Source organism: Cavia porcellus, unplaced genomic scaffold (genome assembly GCF_034190915.1).
Source record: "Cavia porcellus strain 051 isolate PalLab524CR breed Dunkin Hartley unplaced genomic scaffold, mCavPor4.1 scaffold_5, whole genome shotgun sequence".
Classification (NCBI taxonomy): domain Eukaryota; kingdom Metazoa; phylum Chordata; class Mammalia; order Rodentia; family Caviidae; genus Cavia; species Cavia porcellus.
Genome location: NW_026947488.1, coordinates 37,979,353 through 38,004,228, shown reverse-complemented (window position 1 = coordinate 38,004,228; position 24,876 = coordinate 37,979,353). Strand labels below are relative to the sequence as shown.

Genomic DNA, 24,876 nt, shown 5'->3' with positions numbered 1-24,876 from the left:
TTTATATGTGTTGATGGACATGGGACATCAAAGCTGAAAAGAAGCATTAAAGGAATTATCGAGCAAAAGAATTCACCTGATGCATTTCCCACAGTGATAGCTGTGGTATACACCATACCAAAGCCAAGCAAAGCATTTGGGTCACTTCTAACTGGTAGCCAGAATTTGTTTCAAGAAATCCTGACTCTAATGTGTCAAAGTAATTCTGCTCCCTCAGTATTCTTTTATGGAGGTGAAACAGACACCCACTGAACACTAACCACCACTACCACCACCTCTAAAAAGCAATTACAGACCACCCCAAAAGGATGCAGGCACAAAAATAAGAAAGAAAAGAGAACACACCGCTATTGACATTTCTTTGGAAAATCTTCAAGGAGTGTTAATTTAATTCAAGTACCTTAAATTTTTAATAAATCCAGAAACAGAGCTATCAGAAATGAAAATCAGGAATCTTCAGTTGTTTGAGACCAAACTCTGTCTTTGTGGATCGGGTTTGAGCTCTACAGACACCAACTCCTGCTGTCCACACTCGGGCAACGCGCTTCCAGCCGGCTCAGCTGCCTTCTGATTAATCTCTGAAGAAAAGAAAAACATTTCTCTTTGGAACCACTTCGTTATTGCTTCCCTTTTGAAGACTTTATCAAAGCAAACACAAAACAAAGGCACTTGTGTTTCATCCCATCGAAAGTTATCTGAACCATAAAGAAAAAAGAAAAATATAGTTCATAGCTTGCATTTATAGATCCTTATAAAAACGACCCAGGTCTCCAGTGTGCCTTCGTCACTCACTGCTGCCAGCTAAGAAACGCTGCTCTGGCCAGTTCAGTCTTTTCAGATTCACTAGAATGCACCCTAAATTTCACGCAGAATTCACTGTGGTCCCCCATTTCCTTGGAAAGGCCTGTCTTCTGAGTGGCTGGTGATGGGCACTTGGTTCACCTTTCAGGCACAGATGAAGTGCCACCAGCTAGGAGACCCTCCTCCACCTCTTCTTTGTCTGTACCTCACCCCATCCTGCACAGTTCTTCAGTCCTGGGGCCTCACCTGTGGCCAGCCCTCTCATTTTCCTAGCCACACTGTAAGAATTCCTGGAGCAGGAAGGAGGGCTGACTTAATTCAGCTGTATTTTTATATTTGTAAGAGCTTAGCAAAGTTTTGAATTCATCAAAAATGCTCAGCAAATGTTCCTACAGTGGGGAGATGAAAACACAGAGATTGAAAAGTTTGCCCAAGGATGGAAAGTTAATAAAGGCCAGGCCAGTATTCACATTCATATTCTGTAAATCACAAGTGCCCTCAGCCCTGTGAAGCAAAAGATTTATTTCTCAAAACTCAATGGATTAATCCTAACTGGCACATTAGGTCACAGTCCAAGTCATCTTTGGTTGAGTAGCTGCTATATATTGGCACCTTGCAAAATCCTGATGGCTGTTGCTTCTATCTGCCTTAAGGACCACGAATATCACCTGTTACAGGCATAATTGGCTCTCCTCTCAGTCACATGCTCACATATGTCCCCAGGTTACAGAAAGGGTGCTGCTCCCAAGGGTTATGAATTCTTTTGAGCACATTTTATTATCCCGTTTTATGGACTAAATAAAGTGAGTTGAGACTTTAATGTGGCAATCAGTTTAAGAATAGCCACAAGACTTCAAGCAAAGCTAGTAAATAATAAACGCTTGTAGGATGAATGACTGAAGGCCAATTGAGGAGCCTCCAGATTATATTGCTTATGTGCTTCTGTTTCTGCTTTTCTATAAGGCAAAGGTAAATAGGTTTTCCATGTCTACTGGGCAACACTGGACTTAGATGTTATGGCAGAGGCTACTATAGAAAACTCTCTCTTCCAGAAAAGAAAGAAACTGAAATATTGTCTCTCACTCATCATACTCAGGGCCTTGCACAGTATGCAGCTAAGATTCTCTCAAGTTATTTGGGAGCAGGAGCTGAATTTCATGACCTTCGGAGGCACTGCTACACCTGCTTGGCTTATAAGAGAGAGTAGGTTTTAGTAGAATGGTCTCTGCCTCCTGGCTTCCTTCTCAATGTGTTGCACAACCTTGAGCAAATTACATTACATCCTTGGTAAGGTCTCCCTCAGTAAGTAAGGAATAATGACATCTATAGTGTGGTGACAGTTACAGACCAGGCTTATAAGGGGCTTGATTATTGAGTCTGTCCAGAGATTGATGTTACTATAGACAGTCCCCAACTCAGGATGGTTCAACTTAATGATTTTTCAACTTTACATTAGTGCCAAAGTGGTATGCATACTATAGAAGTCTTACTTTGAATTTGGAAATTTGATCTCTTCTTGGGCTAGAGATATGTGGTCCAAAACACACTCACAATGCTGGGGAGTGGCTGGAACCATAGCTCCCAGTTAGTTATGAGGTCAGAAGAGGAAACACTGATCCTGAACTTGCTATGTGGCAAGGTGTGTTCAGCAGACCAGCTGTATTCAGTAAAAGTCCCACTTCAGAGGGCTCAGCTGAACAGTATTTTCATAAACTGATGCACCTGTAGTGCTACTGTCTCTCCTCTATCTTGCCAAGCTTGGATGAGAAAGATTGCTGCCTGGGCTTTGCAATGCAAAAGATCTCTCCGCTCCTGCAGCAGCTGTGCTGGTCACGGTGCTCAGCAGCTAGCCCAGGGTAGAGGAGCACTCTGGCTGCCAAGTGAGGAATATAGACTACTTTCCAACCACCAACCTCTGAAAAGCACCAGCGGTGTCCCAGTCTCAGTCCATTTTTCAGGCCCTTTTGCCCTTTGGTTTTCCCCAGGGTCACCTTTGAGTCTCATACATCTAATCTTAGTCTATCACTCTTAAATTTGGGAGGTGCAAAAAGGATGGAGCTCAACTTTTCAGGCTGTAAATGAAAAAGCAAATCGAATCCATCTGCAGCCTCTAAATAGCCTCTGTGTAACAACCAAGCCACCTCTAATTAAGTCTAAAATGATGATCTCCTATGAGCAGTGCTTTATTGATTATACTCAGCTCAGTACTAATCAATCATTGCAGCTAAGATTTCTGCTGCAGCCCGCAGCTGATGAGCCGGGCCTCATAATGATTTCATGGGATATGTATAAATGCTCACACTGCAAGCTGGAAGGTCTATTACAGTTCCTCTCAGATGGTTTTGATGAACAATTCTGTGACCAGAGAGGCCCAGGTTGTCAGGGCAGCCAAATCTTTATCTGTAGACTCTCTGGTTTCCTAGACTCAAGAAAACTCAAACTAATTCTTACTCAAGTTCCACTAACGCTCTTGGACTCTCAAGGTTGACAAGTGAATGCTCTGTAACTGCAGGACAAACCAATGACAGTTCAGTAGCTGAGCTCAGCCATCATTTATTTCCTTCCTAGTTCTGGGGGCTGGCAATTCGGGCTGGGGTCAGCTGATTCTTTTGCTTGTCTCAGCAGGGTGTGCTCATGCATCTGAAGTCAGCTGTGAGGCCTGTTGGCAGTCTCTTAAGTTAGAGTGTCCTCTCTTGAAACAGTTCATCTTTTCTCCATATACCTACAGTCTTCCAGCAAGAGAACCCTGACTCATTCATAAAGCAGCTCAGGAAGGCTCCAAGAGCCACAGAAGGGTAAGTGCTAAAGCTCAAGCACTTTTCAAATCATGGTGTGTTCTGGTCCTGTTGGTCATCAGAAGTCATATGACCAAACTGTGTGTCAGAGGGAAGAGAACTACTCAAAGCCAGGAATATCAGGAGGCTCAGTTATGTCTGATAGGATTATTTCCAAAAGATGAAAAATATTTCCAAATGATGATAAGTGTAAAACAAAAAGCGGCCTTTATTCTGAGAACACGGAGAGAGATGACCGGCACTCCCCACCGCTGGTGTCTGGCGATCTCTCCAATGGACACGTGGCTTGGGGGGTATGTAAGTAGCCTTGGTTTGGGATGGAACCTAAGGGGGCATCAGGGATGCACGGGTAGCCCATTGGTCCTAGGTTTTGTGCCTTAAGCAAATTCCCAGGGGCAGGAAGATGGCATCACAGGTAAATTCCTAGGGGCGGGGGAGATAGGGGCGTCCTGGTTCCGGCTGAGGTTTTCCTGGCTACAGTGGCCTGTCTGGGCCAAAACCTTTTCAATGTCAGGGCAAATTACTGCAATAATCTACTGTAACTGATGAATCTGATTTTCTAACACAGCTTAAATGTACCCGTACTATATCATTTTAGCTACTTTAACATAGGGACTTTGTAATGGAAGCCACATGCACTGTTTCATTCCAAAAAACATGATCTCTTGATTTCCTACCACGCATCATCCGAAGCATTTGGTATGTTGTGCAATCTATACAATAACCCTGTGTTGCTTTGGTTCCATAAATGTCAGAGCTGCTATTTGAGACCAAATTCAGGCTCTTCACATGCTATTACACAACTTCCATTTCCCATAAACTAATAATTTTTTTTTAATGATTTGGCAGATCTTTTTCAATTATGAGGCATCAGATATTTCATTAAAAAATATGGTAATTACTATGCATACATTGCCGCTGGCAGATGTTTCTCCTTCAAGAGCAGTTTTTTCCCTCAAGGGTCAGGGAATCCCAGCAGTGAAGCCAATACAAAGGCGCCCGCTCTGGCCTCAGGCATCTGATGAAACGGAAGCAGGTGGGCGTGGGAGCCTCTAACCAGGACAGCTGTGAGCACCCTCTGGCAGCCCTCAGCTGCTACAGGCCTGCCTGCGGGCACAGAAGACACTCTGCAAATAGGAAAGAGTGTTTTTGCACTTTTCCACCTGTCAAAGCCAGCCTCCTGGAGCTTCCCTGCCTCCAATGGAAAATTAGGAGGACTAATCACAAATTGTCAATGAAATGTGTCCTACAAAATGTGTTTGGGAAATTTACTCCCAGAGGTGTTGATGGTATTTGAGAAAGGGGACCTTGGGGAGATGACTGGTGATGATTAATCCACTTGTGCATTGATGGGTTTCACGGGGGTGCTTTGGTTTTATTTTTATTAGTCCACGTTTGCAGTACATGATTGCATTCGTTGTGGGGAATTGGTACATGTACATAACATTCCTTGATTCTATTTCCTGCCTTCTCTTTTATAAGCATCAGTTTCATTTATTTATTATATAAATCACTATAAAGTTAATTGTCACACATATAGATTAACAGCCAGACTAACAGACTAAAAATAATTATAAAACGCATGAATCGAGGTACATTTTTAGACATATTGTCCATGCTGGATTGAAATTACTTTTCTCTCTCTTTTTCCGGTCATCCTTGTTATAAAAGCATCCTCTCCCTGGTTCCCTCAGTGTTTCTTGCTCCATGTGACACCTTCTGGCATGTCCTGATGCAGCAGGGTGTGACAAAACCAAATACCAAGCAAGTGATGGCACCATACTCTTTAGTCAGCCCCTAGAAATGTAAGCAAAAGAAGCCTCCTTTATTAATTAATCAGTCTCTGATGTTCTGTTTTGGTAACAGGGAGTGGACCATGATTGCTGAAGTAGCTCAGAAGGTGACATGGGGCCACTTGGGGGGGGGGTCTTAGATGAGAAATCCAATGACAAGAAACTAGGGTCCCCAGCTGCCTGGTTTCATCTGCATGAAAAAAGTCACTGTTGCACCAAGGCCCTCCCTACAGCAAGCCCTTTAAATGTCCCCTCTTTGCTCTGTCTGTCTCAACCCTGTCCTAGCAATGGCCTGAAAATTTCTAAGCCATAGATTTTTAGTGACAGTCTGGAGAGCCTGATCAGCTGTACTTATAGGAAGCAAGCAGGGCCTAAAAGCAGAGCAAGTTCACTGCCGTAGACCTTGGAGCATAAGACTAATTTTGCCATCAAAGAACAGTCTTTAGACTATTTCTATTGATGAAGTACTAATTTGAATTTTATGAGTTTTACTATATAAACAATGAATACTTAATGGGGAAAATATCACAAAAATTAAGTATTTAGTTTTTAGTATTTATTGTTTATAGAAAAAGCATCAAAAATTTTCAACATTGACTAGTTTTTGGTATATAAAGCCTAAATTCTCATATGAAATACAATGAAAATACCAATAGCAGTCTACACACACACAAAAAAATGCTTTACTTGAATAATAACACCTAAGGTGCACACAGCAGCATGTTCTATATACATGTCTTGCTTATATTGATAGCACCTGTCTTTTGCACTCCTGTCCTTTTTATAGGACACACTTGATATTTCAGTGGAATCTTGCTGTTTTGTCAGGAGGTTCTATTGTATTATACTGTGTGTAGTTAAAAGGAATATAAAATATCAATAAAGTAAATTATTAAATTCTTAATATATACTACGCATTTAGATTAGACATCAACATTTTCACATTAGCTGTGTACTTCCTTACAAAACCTAAAATATAACATCTGAAATAAATTTCTATATGAACTACAGTGAAAATATCAATACAATTCTACCTCAAAAATAAGCTTAGCTTCAATTGTCACACCCAAGGCAGTCTTCACACATGACAATTGCATGTTCCACGCACATGTCTCACTAATACTGACAGCACGTGGGCTTAGCTTTCTGTCCTATGTGGCAGTCTTGTCACCTCTCTTCTCTCCCTGTTTTGTCAGAAGCTTCCTGAAATATTGTACAACATGCACTTAGCAGGGAAATAAGATGTCAATAAAATACAATATCAAATGTATAATGAGTACTTAGAATAGACACCAACATTTTCACATCAGCTGTTTACTTGCTTGCAAAACTGAAAGATATTAAAAAACAAAAACCTATGTGAGCTACGGTGTAAACACAAACAAAAGTCTACACAGAAGCTTTGCTTCAGCTTCATATCCAAGGCAGTCTTCACACAGGACAACTGCATGTTCTGTGCTCAACTATCACTTGTGTACACTGAACCCAAATGTGTTTTGCTTCCTGTAATTTTTTATAGGGCACAGTTGATATCTTTTTTGTTTTCCTGTGGTCCTAGTATCTCTTGGTGATACTGCACCTGCCAGTTTACTGCAGCTTATCAGTGTACACCACAACTTTTATTCATTGTTCCCTAGGAACATTTTGCTTTTCCGCTGCTGTAAATGACCACCATTGTGAGCTACTGTCCAAATCCTTTAGGAAAATTTCTCTGTGATATTTTGTACTTGTTATTTTCTTTGTAAACTATGAAACTATTCATGTCACACATGTTTAAGAGTAAAACATCACCATTGGCTAATGCCAGTGTTTCAAGTGGCATCATAATTGCTGCATAACTCATTAACAAACTTCTACTCCATGTCTGTTTTTGTTGTAAAAAGCTTCCATCTCAGGCTTTCATTTTGTCAAGGTTTCCTTATCAATATTTCCATCATAGAAAAATGTTGGCATCAACAGTACAAGTTTGTTTTTCTTTGCCATATATGAGGCCTATGTTATATTCTTCTGAAAGATTCATAGATTGTAATGTACAATTCTCTGTGTTGAAATTGCAACATTTCATTTGAAATTTCTGCTTTGTTCCTGTGCACAGTGCCTGCACTAGTCAACTTGTGCTGTGTTAGTAAATGTAACATCACTTGGAAACCAGTAATCCAACTGTGCAGTGTCACATTCTGATTACTTTGGGAGATGGCAGCAGCAAGTCTCTTCACCTCATTTGGTTTATTACTGTATGAATAAAGGCTGATGGCTGAGTTCCAGGAGAAATTTCTAAAGTGAAAGCATAAATCTTTGCATCTACAAGCTCATACTTTTTATAGCATATTTTGACGTTTTTTGGGGGGAAGGGCGTATACTACCTGAACCTACAGTGACCATGAAATGCTAGAAGATGTTCATCAATAGTCATGTATTCGGATGGTTTGTAAATTGACAATTACCCACAAATGTCTCAAGCAATGATAGCAGCCAGATTATCAGTTCTTTTTCTTTCTTTGGGTTTTGTCATCGAATCTTAAAACAATTCTGAATGAAACCAAATATCAACATCACTGTTTTGACACTGGATTATTTCATTTGGTTGCATAGTCATTTTGCAACATTTTGACTAGTTAAATATGTACTCACGTTGTTGTTTTGCCATCTTAACCAAGGAAGTCTACAATCCCTGAGTCTGTATCAGTTCATTCTTGCTCCATTTCATTGTTGCAGGAACTTTGGTTCACATGGCCAATGCCAAAGTCATCATCATAATCATACACTCTCACCACTCTCCTGTTATGAAAGCATGTATTTTACCATAATGAATCATCTTCTTCATCAATGCATGAATAATTTGATGATTCACTTTTGAACTCCAAAACTTGCACATCTGGTTTTTCATGTGCCATTGTTCTAAACTGAGTTATTTCTACTAGAAAAATCAAAAGAAAATTTTTTTCTTAACAAATCCTAGAGTGATGCTCGAGTAAACAAATGCAAAACCAGTTAAACTGAGCATAAAGGTGGGTCCAGATCTCATTTTGACACTTTTGCATCTGTGCATACTTCTTGCCATTTGTCATACCAAGTGGGTAAAAGATGGCTTCCCACCTTTACTGAGATGCATAGCTGGCTACTATAATGCTAAGGTACAAATTTACAGTACAAAGTAAGGGGCGGATCCATTGGACCCAGGCTTATGCCACAAGGATTCACTTTACTGACAAGGAGACTTTGATCAGTGAATTGTAGCATGTGAGGTACTTCACTTACAGCATCTTATTATACTTTTATTACAAGCTGACAGTAAGATCAAGAAGGGACACCTTGTTTTGCAGATGAAGGTACAGAGTTCAGTGGAAGACTTACCCCAAGCAATTCAGTGATTGGATACAAAACACTCCAAGTTCTGGAATTATAATTTATTTTTATTTATCATTAATTTTTTCCTATGTTTGACCCTCCTTGCATACCCTGATTCTTAAATAATTGGAGGAAATATGGTTTTCTATTACTCTAAGAATGGCGTCATCTCAAGAGTGGCCATCTTTTTTTTTTTTTTTTTTTTTTTTTTTGTCTTTTTCCTTTTTATCGGTACCAGGGATCGAACTCATGACTGCCTGCTTGTAAGGCAGGCACTCATGTCGCTAAGCTAAATCTCCAGCCCCAAGAGTGGCCATCTTAAGAGTGGCCTCCCCACTTCTGTCCTGGTAAGCACAAACATGACTCCAAAAATTACTCCAGCATTGGCTTATTGTGACCAGCATGGGACATAGGGGGATCAACACCACAGGCACCACTCACTCCTATTTTCACAAATACAGCTGGATGACCCTTAAAGAATTACTTATTGAGAAAGCTGGCCTGAAGGAAAGATTCCATGGGGCTGTTTAGTCTTATTAACTTATTCCCAAGGCTGTCATGTCCTGTCACTCAAAAGCTCCAGCTGTCTCCCATGTGTAAGATTATTGCCACATTCCTCAGCAAGGCCTACTGCAGAGATGTCACTATTTTTCATGCAGTTTTGTCTCATATTCTCTCCAATCTCATCTCCCCAGATTCCCTCATCCCCCTTTGTTTTTGATGCACTTGCTATTTGGAATTTCCTAGATCCTTCCCTTAGGGAAATCCTATCTATCCTCACAATTCAGCTCAGAAAAACAAAAATCTTTTCTGGCTTCCCAGACTAGTCAATTGCAATTCTATCCATCACATAGTACAGGTAAAACTCCCTGGAATCATTATTGATTCTTTTGTATCACAACCCACATCCAGTCCTTCACTGACCCTGTGGTTTGACCTGGTGACTCAGCCATATCTACCACCCTCATCTTGCTGTGCCTGCTCCTGAGACAGAGCCCCCCTCAGGCTTTGGTGTCTGACAGGATTACACACTGCAGTTGGGGGCCTGGTAGGCCTAACATCTCTAATCTGAAGACCCAAACTCAGAACCTCCATTGGAAAAACTCCATTTCTTATCTCCAGTGATGGGTCACTCAAAACACAAGTGCACTCAAAATACTGTCAGAATTTTCCTTCAGTTTATGAGAATCAGTGAAAGTGAAACATAAATGAATTTCAGGTTTAGGCTTGGACCCCATTCCCAAGATATCTTATTATACACTACACAGAGTTCAAAATCAGAAAAAGCCAAAATCTTAAACACTTCTAGTCCCAAGCACTTTGGATAAAGAATATTACACCTATACTTATTTTTAACACAAGATATATATGTTTTAATATGTCATATATATTATGATAATGATATAACTTCAGAAGTGAATAGCATTTTGCAGTTTACATTTTTATACTTGCACATTTCTTCTTACCATTTTACAGTCCACAAAAGAAGTTTAAAGGAATCCCCTTTCATAGCCTTGGAGGGCAAATAATGTAAAAAAGGATTTGGACCCTGCATCAACTTAGCTACATTGCATTAAGTGTGCAGCACAACAGACTATTAATTTAACTAGCGTGGTGACCGATCAAGATATTCCCCAGCTATTGCTCTACTTTGCTGTCAAAAGGAGCTGAAGAATTACCAAAAGGAAGAACTTCCAATAGTCCTAAACTGAAAACAATCCAAATTTCCATCAGTGAAGGAACAGAGAAATTGTGGCATAGTTTAACTATGGTATAATTTACTTATCACAATGCAATCCTGCCAGGCAACAATAATACATATAAACAAAAACTCTTAACGTACAACAACATGGATAAACTTCACACAGGTGACACTGAGTGAAAAAAAAAACCCCAAAGTAATACGTTTTATGTGGTTCTGCTTACATGAAGAAAAGGAAAACAAATACATTGTGAGAGATGTCAAAACAATGGTGATCCCTGGAAGGGTCAGAAGCATTATTATTGATTATGAAAGGGTGCAAGGAAGTATTCTGAGGTATTAGGAATAGTTTATGTCAGGATTCAGGAAGGTGTGGTCATAAGTAAAATCCAGTCCACCATCCATGCATGTAATAGACATGTTTATATACAAATAACTCATAAGGCTATGTATTTTCAATTACTGTTACACATAAATTAAGAATGGTTCTATGATGAGAGGAGGGCAGAAAAGAAGAGAGGAAAGAATCCTTTAATGGTATACAAATGTGCCTAAGAGCAAATCATCTATAAAGGTCATGCCATGTACCAAACAGCTAGATGGAAATAGATATCTAGTGAGCAATAATGCGATAATGTTGTCTTGAGTTATAAGGGACAAAGAAGACAGAAGAAATGTTAGTTTCTGAATGAAACAAGGTTTCAACACTCTGGAGGTCATAGATACTCTGGTGATGCAACTTGAGTTTGAATCCTTGTTCCTCTCTCTAGCCATCAACTTCTTATGTGTAAAATTGAAGTACTGATATAGTCAACTTAGCATTCAACTTAATACAGAGTGGGGAGCCCCAAACAGAGGGAGATGAATTCTCTCATCCCAAGAAGAAATTAAGGTGACTTGCTGACCATCTGAGGTCCCATTGTGATTTGCTAAGCTAAGGTCATGCCGTGACTGGCCAGGGTCCCACTGTGACTTGCCAAGTTGTCCGAGGCCTCGCCGCTTCGACTCACTGGAGGAGCAGTTACATTGAGTTCAGGGGTCAGCAAGCAGAATGGAGGGCTGAGTTGGCAGGGTGCCTACATCAACCTGTGGTGAGTGACGGGAGTGGAGCCATTCTATAAATAGAGGGGCTCCAGAGGATGACATTCTGGGACTGGGCAGGACGGGGCAGCAGTGACTTCAGTTAATTGTTCCCTTCCCAAATGGGATTGGTGGAGTGAGCTAGACCTGAGTCATGTGACCTGGCTGAGACCCAATAGGTTATCCGAGGTGAAGTCCCTGCAGCAGTGGCGCACACTAACCACACTGGCCCAGTGGAGCTGGTCTGGAAGGGAGGCAGCATAAAGTAATACAGTAGTGTAGGCCACAGCAGCTTGACTGATCCAGAGGGGAGGGGCCAGCATACGCTGTCCCTGTCTGCAACTCACTGGCACACTGCAGTATGAAGAGTCATCTAGCCAGCACACTTTAGAAGAATTATAACCAACAAAGAAAGAAACTGGGGACTCCTGGAAGAAGCAAAAAAGATAGGAAGAGGAAGCAACAATGGAAAGTCCCCAGGCCCCAACCCTGAGAACATTGACCCAGGACAGGTAAATTGCAAGGAGAATGAGAACAGCAAACATGCAATATCAGACATGGTGCCAGTGGACATAAAGAGATATATTCAGGACCTCATAGATGAGTTCAAAAGTGAAATATTTAGCCAAATAAAGCAAGACATAAGAAGATTAATAAAAGAGATACTAAGTACCCCTCAAGCAGACACAGATGGAAGAAGGGAGGAACTCAAACAAAGGAGAGAACCGTTTGGTGAAAAATATAAAAAAATATAGAATACAGGAAGCAGATTCAAAGAGATCACCAGGAAATTAAAAACTCTATGGAAAGAGGGCAAATCAGCTTGAAAGAAACTAAGGACAGATTATCCAAACTGAAGGACAATTTTGCAGTGTGGGAGTATGAAAGGGAAAACTTTTTAAAAATAACAAGGAAACAAACAGTAACAATACAAAGGCTAGAAGATGACAAAAGGATCTATAACCTGAGAATAAAGAATGTAAATGAAGAAGCTGGGACACAAACAAAGGAACTACAAAGTTTATTCACAGAAATAATTAAGGAAAACTTCCCAAACATAGGAAAAGGAAATGATATTCTGATATATGAGGCATACAGAACTCCAGCCACCTACAACCAAAACAGCTACACCCAGGCATATAATAATCAAGATCCCAGGAAGTCAATATAAGAACAGAATATTAAAAGCCGTTAGAGGCAAGAAACAGATCACCTATAGAGGAAGGCCCATCAGAGTAATGGCAGACTTCTTGACACAAACCATCAAGTCAAGAAGAGCCTAGAGCAAAATATTCCAAGCCTTGAAAGAAAATAACCTCCATCCTGGATTGATATACCCTGATAAACTGTCTCTAGAAATTAATGAAGAAACAAGATGCTTCCAAGACAAAGAGGAACTTGGAAAATTTGCAACCACCAATCCAACTCTACAGAGAATACTCTAGGGCATTCTAGAGAGAAAGAAAAGTACTAGGATTCCAGGAACAGTGGCAGAGAGGCCTCAATGAATGGAGCATAAAACAGAATGAAAAAGAGCATAACAGAAATGAGGCAGAGAAGATTTTATTCAAAACTGATATGATTGATAGTATCAAGTCTGAGAGTATAGGCAACTACAATGAAGATGACAAGACTCTACGATACACGTTTTGGTTTGATAACTGCCAGTTTTTGCAATTCTATACTATATACAAAATTGTGTTTTTATTAATACTGTTATGTACTGACACATTCAATTATACTATGTCTAATGATATAGCCAATTCTCTTGGAGATAACAAAAGACAACACAGGAACCGTGGTAGAGCAATTTGTACAATGGTCTTCTATGTTTATTTCATTTCATGTGTTTATAGGTATATGTTTTGTTTTGCCTTGCTTTGTTTTGTTTCTCCCTCTAATATAGAAAGGATAGAAATACATGTTAAGACTCATGCATGTGTAGAATCTAGAAACACTTTATGAGAACTGATCATATGACACATGATGAAATGAACAGATACTTTGAAGAAAAAGAGACACTAAAATACCCAGTGCTGATTCTGGAGGGGTCATAATGTAAAACCCAGCAATAGTATTATTCTTTGTTCAGAGTGATATTGGCCTTCTGGGGTTTATATAATCTCAACATAATTGAAGATATGGATAACTGCATGTATGTTTAAGTGTATAGGATTGATAACCATATTTCTAAGTTTTTGTTAGATAGTCAAACAGAACTGGTTGCAATCTCACTGTTTGAATCCCCACTTTATAAACTCCACTTTAGTAGCTTGAATAACTATTTGTAAGAAGACAATCTGTAATCATCAACTAGTGATTTCTTACTGTTTATTTTTTCTTTGAAATTATATATTATTTCTACCCATTTTCTGTTTTGTTTAGTCATTCTTTAAATTAAATTAAAAAAAAAAGACACTACAATACCCAGTGCTGATCATGGAGTGTCATGATGTGAAATCCAGCAATACTATCATTCTTTGTTCAGAATGATTTTAACCTGCTTTAGTTTGTTTAGTCTAAACATAAATGAAGATATGGATAACTGCATGTATGTTTAAGTGTATAGGATTGACAACCATGTTATTAAGTTTTGTTGGACAGTTGAACAGAACTGTTTGTGGTCTCACTGTTTGAATTCCCACTTTACAAGTCCCATTTTTGTATCTTGAACAACTATTTGTAAAACGACAATATGTAAACATCAACTAGTGATTTCTTACTATTTATTTTTTCTTTGAAATTATGTATTATTTCTACCCATTTTCTGTTTTGTTTAGTCTTTCTTTAAATAAAATTTAAAAATAAAATTGAAGTACCAATGATACATACACAACTCAATGGGTTCCTATAAGAATTAAATGCCATAAATATATAAAAAGTGCTTAGAACACTATTTGAGGGGGAAAAACTCTCAGTAGCTGTTAACTGGAAAATATAATGTAAGCTTTGGTACTCTTGCTAGAAAAATAAACACATTCACGGAGTTCAATAGCATCATTAGAAAGTACAGGATTCCCTGAAGCCCAACAAGGGCTCAGCTCTTGCTGTGAAGGTATCACAAAGGCATGTCAAGCCCTGGGTTGGCTCCAAAGTCCCAAGAATGCTCACAGCTAGCACAGAATTCCCCTTCCCTCGCAGATAGCGATCAGCAGTCCTGAGGGCTCCTTCAACAACCAAATGGCAAACTGATACCTAACTGTACAGGCATTGATGCTAACTTGCCAGGTGATGAGATCCAGAGAGTAATACAGGAATTGTGCTGAATGATATCTGCTGTAAAGTGAGACCAGTCCTCTTCCTGGAGCTGTGTTCTTGTGTGCCAGCTTCTCTCAAGTGTGAGATGCAGGTCATAGAGCCCAAAACAGCGATGGCAAGAGAAGTCAGATTCTTTAACCTCTGATGCCTTCAGGGAATGTTTGTCATTTGCTGTGGCACAGCTGGCCTCCCTAGAGATAGGCTATTTGGGATGACCAGGGGTAATCATGCACCAACCAGCTGGAGAGACAGCAGCCCCATCTCCACCAGACAGGTGTAATGATGTGTTCCCTGGTGTTAGCATGCAGACTTATTCCATACCTGACAGGGGAATTCATGAGCAGAAGCCTGCTGGTCATGGTTCTGCCAGAAGTGTGCTTTCTGTTCCTGGTGCTGTGGACATTGTGAGGGACATGGAACGGCATGGTACTCCTAAGCAGACCTCACGGGGATCCAGCTAAGGCCCAGCATCGGATGCTGCGGAGGGGCTGGGAATCAGAGGAGCCGATGCCAACTACAGGAAGGCCTGGAAGGAGATTCGTAATTTCCTCTGGAGGACAAAGTAGTCTCTTTCTGTTTCTCCCTCAGGAAGGCAAACTAGGTTGCTTACTATTTCCCACAACTTTCTTCACAGCAAGGAGTAGAGATCAGACAAAATGTGTGTTTTATCTTGGAAACATGCTTTTCTAAATGGGGATCATCATTCTTATTCTATCTTCTGTCAGAGTCATTGACTTCTCATGTATCTATTTCTAACCTCCTGAAGTTGTTGGCAGAATTCATTTCCTTGTGACCACAAAAAAGGGCCACTAACCAAAGGCCACTCTCAGCTCCTTCAGGCCTCTATACTTTCTTGCCATCTGCACTGCTCCAAAGGCCAGGGCATACCATACAGCATGGAAAAGGGCCTTTCATAACTAACAACAGAGACTGCCAGTTATACCTCAATCAAGCTAAGTAAAATAAAGTTTAAACTGAAAAAGTTTAAACTTGAAAAAAGAGGGTTAGATTTGTTTCCTGCACCCCACATACTTACACACACAAGCACACGGAAAGTATCTATAAGAAAATAGCCTTCTCTGTGATAGAAATTATTGGAAAGATATCTAACCATTTTGCCAACTCCTATGGCTAAAATGAAGTCATAGCAGTGACAAAGTTTTTGTGAACTACTCACTAGAGACTCAGGCATTCTCCATACTCCAGAAGAGAAGACTAAACAAAGCATGAATACTACCTAGGAAGCAGGAATCCTGGCATCACTTTAAAGTCTGTTCAATACAGAGGATACGCAAGGACTACTTTGGGAGATACAAGTATAAAAAGAAAGAAATTGTGAGATGCCCATTGGGTTTCATAAATGTTTCTGAAAATCTAGATGGCCACATGCAGGCATAGTTATACAAATAGTACCAGAAAAAGACCTGAGAAGGCCTAAAATCTTTCCAAATTTGCTTGAATATATTCACGTACATATCCAAGAGTCTCAGTAAATTCCAAGTAAGATAAGCACAAAGGAATGTATACACAGGTACATCATTATCAATATGCCAAACATTAAGCCCAAAGCAAGAATCTTGAAACCAATAAGAGGTAAGTTACTAACATAACATAACAAAATATGTTCAGTAAGACTAACAGATGATTTCTAATCAGAAACCATGAAAGCTAGAAGGCAGTAGGGCTTTACATTCAAAATGTTCCAAGGTTGTGGACCAAAAATTCAGTACCCATCAAAACTACCTTCAAATATGAAAGAGAAATTAAGATGTACCTAGATAAACAAAATCTGAGATACTCTGTCACAGACAGAACTGCCCTACTAGCTAGAAAAGAACACTAAATAATAACTGAAATCCATATGAAGAAGTGAAGAGCATGTTTTTATTTTACATGATTATAAAGATAAGTACATGAAACATAATTATAAATCTGTATAGGTGAAAATTTATAGAGATACAACTATACAAAAATAGTAAAAACGAGAGGAGGAAAAAAGTTTTTAAAACTATTTAAATTAACATAGTATTAATCCAAACTTGATTCTTATAAATTACTGCAATTCCAGAGAAAACACAAGCACACACAAGAAATGACAAGAGAAAAGTTGTACACTAAAAAGTTTCACTACAGAAGAATACATCAATGGAAAAGAAAACAAACTAGGAAAAAAACAGGTGCAAAAATAGCAAAAAGGCTAGCATAAATACCTTCTCAATAATCACACTAGGTTTTAAGTAGAATAAGCAACCTCATTTTTAAAAAAAGCAGAAATTAGGCAGATGTGGCTGTAATCCTATAATCCTAGCACTCTGGGAGACAAGGACAGGAGGATTGCAAGACTGAGCAGAGCCGGAGGAACTTAGTGATTCAGTGAAATCCTGTCTCAAAATTTAAAAAGACAGGGAATGTACCTCCGTATAAAGCTTCCTGCATTTAATCTCTAGTGCTAATTTTTTAAAAGCAGAAATTGGCCGAATGGATCAAAAAACTATGACCCAGCTGTAGGCTGTCTATATGACACACACTTTAAGTTCAAATATACAAATCAATTAAAGGGCAAATAGCAGCAAAAAAAGAGTTAGAGTTATTATACTAATACAAGAAAAATATACTTTTAGAAAAATTTTACTATAAATAAAAATGTTACTATAAATATTTTATGATTAAAGAATTAATCCATCATGTATATGTGTTAATAAAGCATATATATATTAATAAAGCATATATATATATATATATATATATATATATATATAAACACAAGAAAATAACAACAGAGCCCCCAAAATGCATAAAGGAAAAACTTGACAGATTGGAAGTGAGACACACATGACTCAATGATAACAGTAGAGGAGTTCAATGCCTCCCTTTCACTACTGATCAGCAAGAAGAAAGAAAACTTGAGCAGTACTGTAATCTAATGAAACCTAACAGAACATGCCATTCAAAAATACCAGAACACACATTTGTCTTGAAAATATACACAGCAGCCTTCACATAAAACAGGTGTTAGGCTCTAAAGTAAATCTCAATAACTTTAAAAGGATTGAAACTTCACAAAACATGTTCTTTGTTAAGATAGATTATAATCAGAAATGAATAATCTCTGTGAGTTGAGGAATTTACAAATATGTGGAAACTAAAAAACATACTACTTAACATCCATAAATTATGAACTGGACACGATGAAGCACACCTGTAATCTTGGCACTCAGCCGGCTAAGCAGGAGGATGCCCACAAATTCAAGGCCAGTCTAGGTGACATGGTAAGTTCAAGGCCAGCCTGAACTATGTGATGAGACTCTATCTCAATCCCCCCAAATCAATACATCAAAGAGGAAATCAAAGGAAAATTGAGAAACATTTTAATATGAATGAAAATGAAGCTTCTGCTAAAGCAGTAATTACTGGGAAATTGTTTCTAAAACTCTCTATTGAAATAAAAGGAAGATTTCACCACAATAAGCTAAACTTCCACTAAAAGCACCAGGAAAGAAGAATAACTAAATCCAAAGAAATCTAAAGAAAGGAAATAATAAAGATTGAGCAGCAGTAAATATAATAGAACATAGAAAATAACATTCAGGGCTGGGGATATAGCTCAGCAGCACAAGTGCCTGCCTGGCAAGCACAAGGTCATGAGTGTGATCCCTTATGCTCCCCCCAAAATAAAATAAAATAGGAAAAAAATCAAAAAAAGAAAGTGATTTTTTGAGGTTTCACTGACAGTCTTTTAGTCAGACTAACAAAAAATATATTATTAAAATCAAGAATATTTTAGACTAAATCTTTTAATCTTTTAGACTAAAGCTTTTAATCTTTTAGAAAGTTGAATAGACCTAAGGTAAACAAAGAGGTTGAACTCTCTCAAAAGAAAAGTAACAGACTTACTAGTAAAATTCCATGCATCACCTAAAGAACAACCTTTTAAAACCTTTTCCAAAATATAGAAGAGAGAATATCTCAAAATTCATTTCATAAGGCAAGTATTACTCTGAAACTGACCCAAACAAAGATATTCCGTCAAATGTAAACTGAAGGACATCCTCTGTGAATACAGCTGCAAAAATCTTCAATAAAATCCTGCAGATCCACACGTAAAGGATCATACACCATTTACAAGGAATGCAAGATTTTCATGATGTAAGATCAATATACCAATCTCCAGAGAGTATCTAAGTAATAACAATGGACAAATCAAAAACAATTTAGTGAGGATGGCAACAAAATAATAAGATACTTAGGAATAATTTACTAAAGAAAGTGCAAAGCTTGTACACTGAAAATTCTAGAATATCACTGAAATAAAATAAAGAGCTAAATAAATGAGATGTCCTTTGCTAACAAGTAGAAAGAATTTCTATTGCTAACTTGACAATATTCTCTAAACTGACCTACAGATTCAAGGCAATCTCTGTGAGAAGCACAGTTGATTCAAAAATTAACACTCTAAAATTCTTATGGAAATAAAAGAGTCACACAAACAAATCAAATTTGGGAGGAGTCACATTTTCTACTTTAAAAATGTACAATAAAGCTGCAATAGCCAAAAATCGTTCAGTACTTAGTAAGAGAATAAAATAGGGATTCAAAAAGTGAAGTCTTGCCTTTATTTCCAGTTGATTGTTGGTTGATTATTTCCAGTTGCCTTTATTTCCAGTTGATTGTTGGTAAGGAGAAAAAGAAACAATGGGGAGAGACTAGTCTTCAACAAATAATATTAAGACATCTGTCTACATGGAAACAAAAATAGACCTGGATCCCTACCTCATACAATATGCAAGAATTAACTCAAAATGAATGAAAAACGTAAATGTAAAAGCTAAAGATCTTAAGTCTTAAGCTTAAATTTTTCATGGCCTTAGATAAGGCAAGGTTTCTTAGATAATTTTTTTTTAAAAAATCACAAACAACCAAATAAAAAAAGAAATTGGGCTTCATCAAAATTAAGAGTTTTATGTTCAAACAGTTCAGAAACTGAGAAGACAACCCAGAGAATGCAGAAGATTTTTGCAAAATGTGTATATATCTGGGAAGGTACTAAAACTTTTACAATCAAATGACAAAAAGATAATTTTTTGAATGTGGCAAAGGACTGGAAAATACACACACATAATGGACGTTAAGCACATGAAAAGCTGCTCAACATTATTAGTCATTAGAGAAATGCAAATAAAAACCACAATAATTTATCACTTTGGACCCATTGTGATGGCTACAGTGAGAAGGTCAGAAAATAAAAAAGTATTGGCAAAGAGGCAGGGAAACTGGAAGCCTTACATATCTCTGATAGGAATGCAAAATAGCATTGCTATTGTGGAAAAGGGTTCATAAGGTAGAGTTCCATTCTTAAGACTACACTCAAGAAAACTGAGAACATAGGTCCAGACAAACATCTGCACACAAATGTCTATAGCAGCATTATTCATATTCACCAAAAAGTGAAACAGCCTAATTGTCCCCCAGTTGATGAACTGACAAAATTCAGGGTATTCATATGGTGCATTGTTATTCAGCCATATAAAAGAATGAATTACTGACATATTCTACAACATATATAAAATTCTACAAAAAATATACTACATGAAAAAGCCTGATATGAAAGCCCATATATTGTTTGAAAATGTTTGTATTAAATGTCCAAGATTGGCCAACCAGTAAAAACATGAATAAATAATGGTTGCCATGGGCCAGGGAAAGGGAAGAATGGAAAGTGACTGCTAATGCATATGAGGTCGCCTTTCAGTTCGATAAAAATTGCATTCATCAGCTTTCCATTACTGTAACAAAACACCTGAGATAACCAGTTTAAAAGGAGGAAGTGTTTATTTTGGCTCACAGTTTTGTGGATTTTGGAATATATTCAGTCAGCCCATTACTCTTGGGCTGTGCCAAGGCAGTGCATCTCAGTGGGTGCACATGGCAGAGGAAGCTGCTCACCCCAAAGCAGCTGTAGAGTGAAGGAGAGACGCAGGAGACCCCACCTGCAGGACATTCCCCAGTGACCATGAATTCCTTTTCCTGGGCCACACCCACCTTCCCCCATAGACCAGGCACCAAGCTTTCAACCCATTTCCCTTTGAGAAGCATTCAAGATCCACACTGTAATAAAAATGTTTTGCAGTTAGAAAGTGGCCAGGGTCACAAAGCTTCAGAATATGCGGACAATCACTATAGTAAGCAATTCAAATGGATGATTTTTATGGCATGTGAATTTCATCTTGATTGTAAAATGTTCCTGATATAATAACAAGAAAGAACTTTGAAATGTGGAAAATATTACATCAAGATATTTTTGAATTGCCAATTAAATACAGTACTTCTAGCTGGGCATCTATACCTATAATCCCAGCACTCCTAGAGGTGGAATCCCAAGTTTGAACCCATCTGGGCAATTTAGTAAGAGCCCATCTCAAAATAAAAAATGGGGTGAGGGTCCTGCAGAGATGGATCAGTGTGAAGGCCCTGAGTCAATACCCAGCACTATGAAAAAGAAAGAAGAGAAAATATTGTCTGTATAGACAATAATTATAAAAATTCTGCTCATAAATGCTTACAATATCTTATACAGTCAGAGAGGAATAGGAGAGCAGACACTGCTAATTTTTAAAAACTATTCAGAAAACACATTTCTGGTTGGAGTATTAAATGTTACAATTGTTGTTTGGCAGATTCCTATAAAATTAAACAACGTATATTTACCCTGTAACCCAACAATTTCACTCCTCAATATTTACCCAAAAGAAATGGAGAAATATGTCCACAAAACGGCTTGTACCAGAATATTCATAAAAGCCTTAGGAGAACTAGCTCCAAACCGGAAATAATCTAAATGTACACACAGAATAGATAAGGACGCTGGTGGTATATTTATGCAGTGGAATCCTATTCAGCATTTATAAACATGAACTGCTAGCAGCAATAAAATGTAATCTCACCGTTATGTTAAGCAAAGACAGTTGGGCATATTCACCCAAACAGCATAGGAATGAGCTATACTAATTTACGGTGATCAGAGTCAGAAAGAGGTGAGCTCTGGATGTAAAGGGAGTTGAGTGGGAAAAGGCAAAGGCAAGTTTCTGGAGCAGGAAAAACAATTAGTTTTTTAATCTTATTTGACGTAGTGATAATATGATTATATAGAAAAATCCACAACCACCAATTAAACATTTATAATCTAAAATATGTTTGTACATAATATCATTTATAGCTGAAAACTAAAGCATTACACAATTATAAGTCTTTTTCAAATATCATTCTAGAATGCAGGGGAGTTTCTATTCACCAGCTTTTTTTTTTTTTTTTTTTTTTTTTTTTTTTTTTTAGTATTTCAAGCCTATGATAATGGGCTCTCAAGAGAATCAGCCTCCATAGCCCAAGGAAGCACTGCCTCAAAGAATTAAGTGATATATTTAATTTATTTTATAATCACAAATCAGGTCTGCTCTAAGCCTTTAATTTCAATCAACTGTTTCCTCAGGCCAGAGCTTGACAGAAATTTGTGCCTCTGTAATTTCTCTAACATTCTTAATGCAGACGGAGAATCCAGTTTCAAGACACGATTGATACTGCAGGGCGCACACTGTCACGGTGCCTGGGCTGCGACTACTGTAGGTGCGCTTGGAATAGAACATGAGGCTTATGTTTACAAGCTAGCAGAAGAGAGTATCAAAGTGCCTCAGAGAAAGCTGCAGGTCACACTTATGAAGCTGATGTTACAGAAAATCCCCTTCTACATCAGAAAACTCTACAAGCACTCCAAAAGATACCTTATGAATGGAGGCCCACAGAAGACCCTCCACACCTGCATTGCCTTTTAACAAGGAGCAATTAAAAGCACTGTGGATAATGCACATTAGAGCCGAGAGCTATACATTATACACTGGTAAACTTGGATGCGCGGCTTGTATTTAAGGGAAAAGCTGCAACACAGTAGTCAGATATGAGGCGCTGATCCCCATACAGGGAGCAATTAAGCAACACTTTCACTCTGGGTTTTCCTCCAACTAAAGAAAGAAATGGAAACACAGTTCAAATGCAAGGTCTTGGGATTGCAACTGCTGTGTGATGTGCATGAATGAGGTTTGCAAGAATGCAGTGGTCAACTCTTATTTTGGAGTAAAATCACTAAGAACTTTGAGTGCAAGCTATGTGGCAACAATCCCTCGACAAATGCCACTAGTATTGAAAAATATCTCACGTGGTACACTGCTGTTACCCATCTCCTATGATTTTCTTTCTTCTTTTCCATACCTGTATTAGATTAAAATGGCTATAATGCCTTCACAATCCTTTGCATTAAATGGTAGTCACTTTCTTATAACTTGATCCTGGACTAGCATTTAACTTATTTTCATGTCACATGACTCCCATGTTTAGATTTCAAGTGGTCTTTGTGCTTGTATTTCCTCTGTTTAAAGCCTATTTTCCAGTCTTCCTTACTTAATGGAAAATATCCCTGAATTTATCTAAGCTTAAGAGAATAACCAATTATAAAAGAGGTATCATAATTATTATTTTCAGAATTTCTTCGATTTCCAAGTTCAAAACATACATTCTGTATTTTCTTAAAAAAAGGATCACAAGTTAGTGGACGATAGAAGAAGCCAAAATCACCCTACGGGCGAGAGTCAAATGTTTTCTGTTAGGTCTAGTAGGCCTTATTCTCCTAGAACAATGTGTAGATGAGTTTGTTTGCTCATCTTAATACCTGAGTTAGATCTGCAGCTCAGAAACTTCCATCAATCACTGTGCAATTGCCCATTATCCCCACCGAAAGACAAAATGCAGAATTAAAGGGAAAACAATTCACTTAATTGCACTAGAGACATATACCAATAACAGCAACTTAAAGAGCAAAATCCTCGCTTTTAAACACTATATCTCTTAACACCATTAAAAAAATGTGCTATGCAATTTTTTATGTTACCTAATTAAAGGACAATCCCAGTAAAGCCTAAATCATTCACATAAGCAGTCTCATTTATCAAGGACTTACTATGCATCAGGCGCCACCTAAATATTTTATATGTGATTAGTCCTCCCAATTAACCATAAGATAGAAGTACTGGTTTGTTCATTTTACAGATTAGGGAAGTAGATGTGTTTCATTTCACTTACTTCCCACACTTTCAGAACTGATCATTGCTTAAGTTAAACACAATTAGATTCTGTAAAGCTCTTGCCCATCTTTAAGTACTTGGACCTAAACATCTAGACTGGAGATTTGGATTGTTGCACAATAAAAATAAACCTCAGGCTATATTGCTTCGAAACATACTCAAGAGCAACCTTCTACCTCTCTCTGTTAAATACTCAAGCATCGCTTGGTGCTTTGTTCTAATATACACGTGGGCTATTAGTGAGTCTCTGTAGTACCCTTGACCTTGCTTGAAAGACAGAGACTAGAATTTGAAGGAAAGGGCCCTTATAAAGCCAACCTGCAAGCTGAGAGGAGCTCCACTCCCCAAGTCTAGAGGTACCTAGAGACTCTGAACAGGTGGTGATTTTTCTTGGGTACTGCTCATTAAGGCCTGGAGGAACTCATATTCCAGTGCTGGCCTTTGACACTGGCTGACCATTACAATAACCAAAGGATTCAACCAACTCATTCTTTGTTCCTTAAACTGTTCAAATTTCCACACCCAGTAACCTCCTGGGTAACAAAAGACTGGTTGTCCACTACTGAAGACTTAACTTTGGTAAAGTAAGCTCTATACTTTGTGGTAAAGAAAACATATGTGGCAGAAAATATGATATTTTAGCCACACTATGCCCTGGAAGAGGACATTTCCTTAGGAGTAACTGTGGGTTTTATCAGATGATGTACTATACAAGATTGCACAAAATCCAACTCCCTGCATTGAAAACTGCAGATAATTGCATAGATTATAGGTATAGACACATACAGATTTAGATATATGCCTAGGTTGGAGAACTAGAATGCTTGTATTCTGGTATGGAAATTGGAATTTATTATCCTACTAACAGTTGATAGTTATTTTTTAGACTAGCTCCAGATGATATTGTCTGTGTCTAGCTCTAACTATAGTTTCCTGACATGTGTCCTCAACCTGCAGTTACACTTTACTGAAAA

The 24,876-nt window shown here is 38.2% G+C and overlaps 1 protein-coding gene across 4 annotated transcripts in view; it reads right to left on the bottom strand.

Moving 5' to 3' along the window:
• Positions 1 to 356: 356 nt before the first annotated feature.
• Kif16b (kinesin family member 16B) overlaps positions 357 to 24,876 on the bottom strand; it is a 398,969-nt gene continuing 374,449 nt past the window's right edge. The window contains exons 26-27 of one of the 4 annotated variants that reach the window (XM_063248662.1): positions 5,230 to 5,393; positions 357 to 578 (exon numbers count right to left, since the gene is read on the bottom strand). In XM_063248662.1, coding sequence (XP_063104732.1) covers positions 5,259 to 5,393 — 135 coding nt within the window. In that variant the 3' untranslated portion in view covers positions 357 to 578; positions 5,230 to 5,258. Of the gene's footprint in view, positions 579 to 5,229; positions 5,394 to 8,020; positions 8,168 to 24,876 lie in introns of those variants that run through there. The other 3 variants (XR_010047480.1, XM_063248667.1, XM_063248665.1) reach the window with 3 other exon arrangements.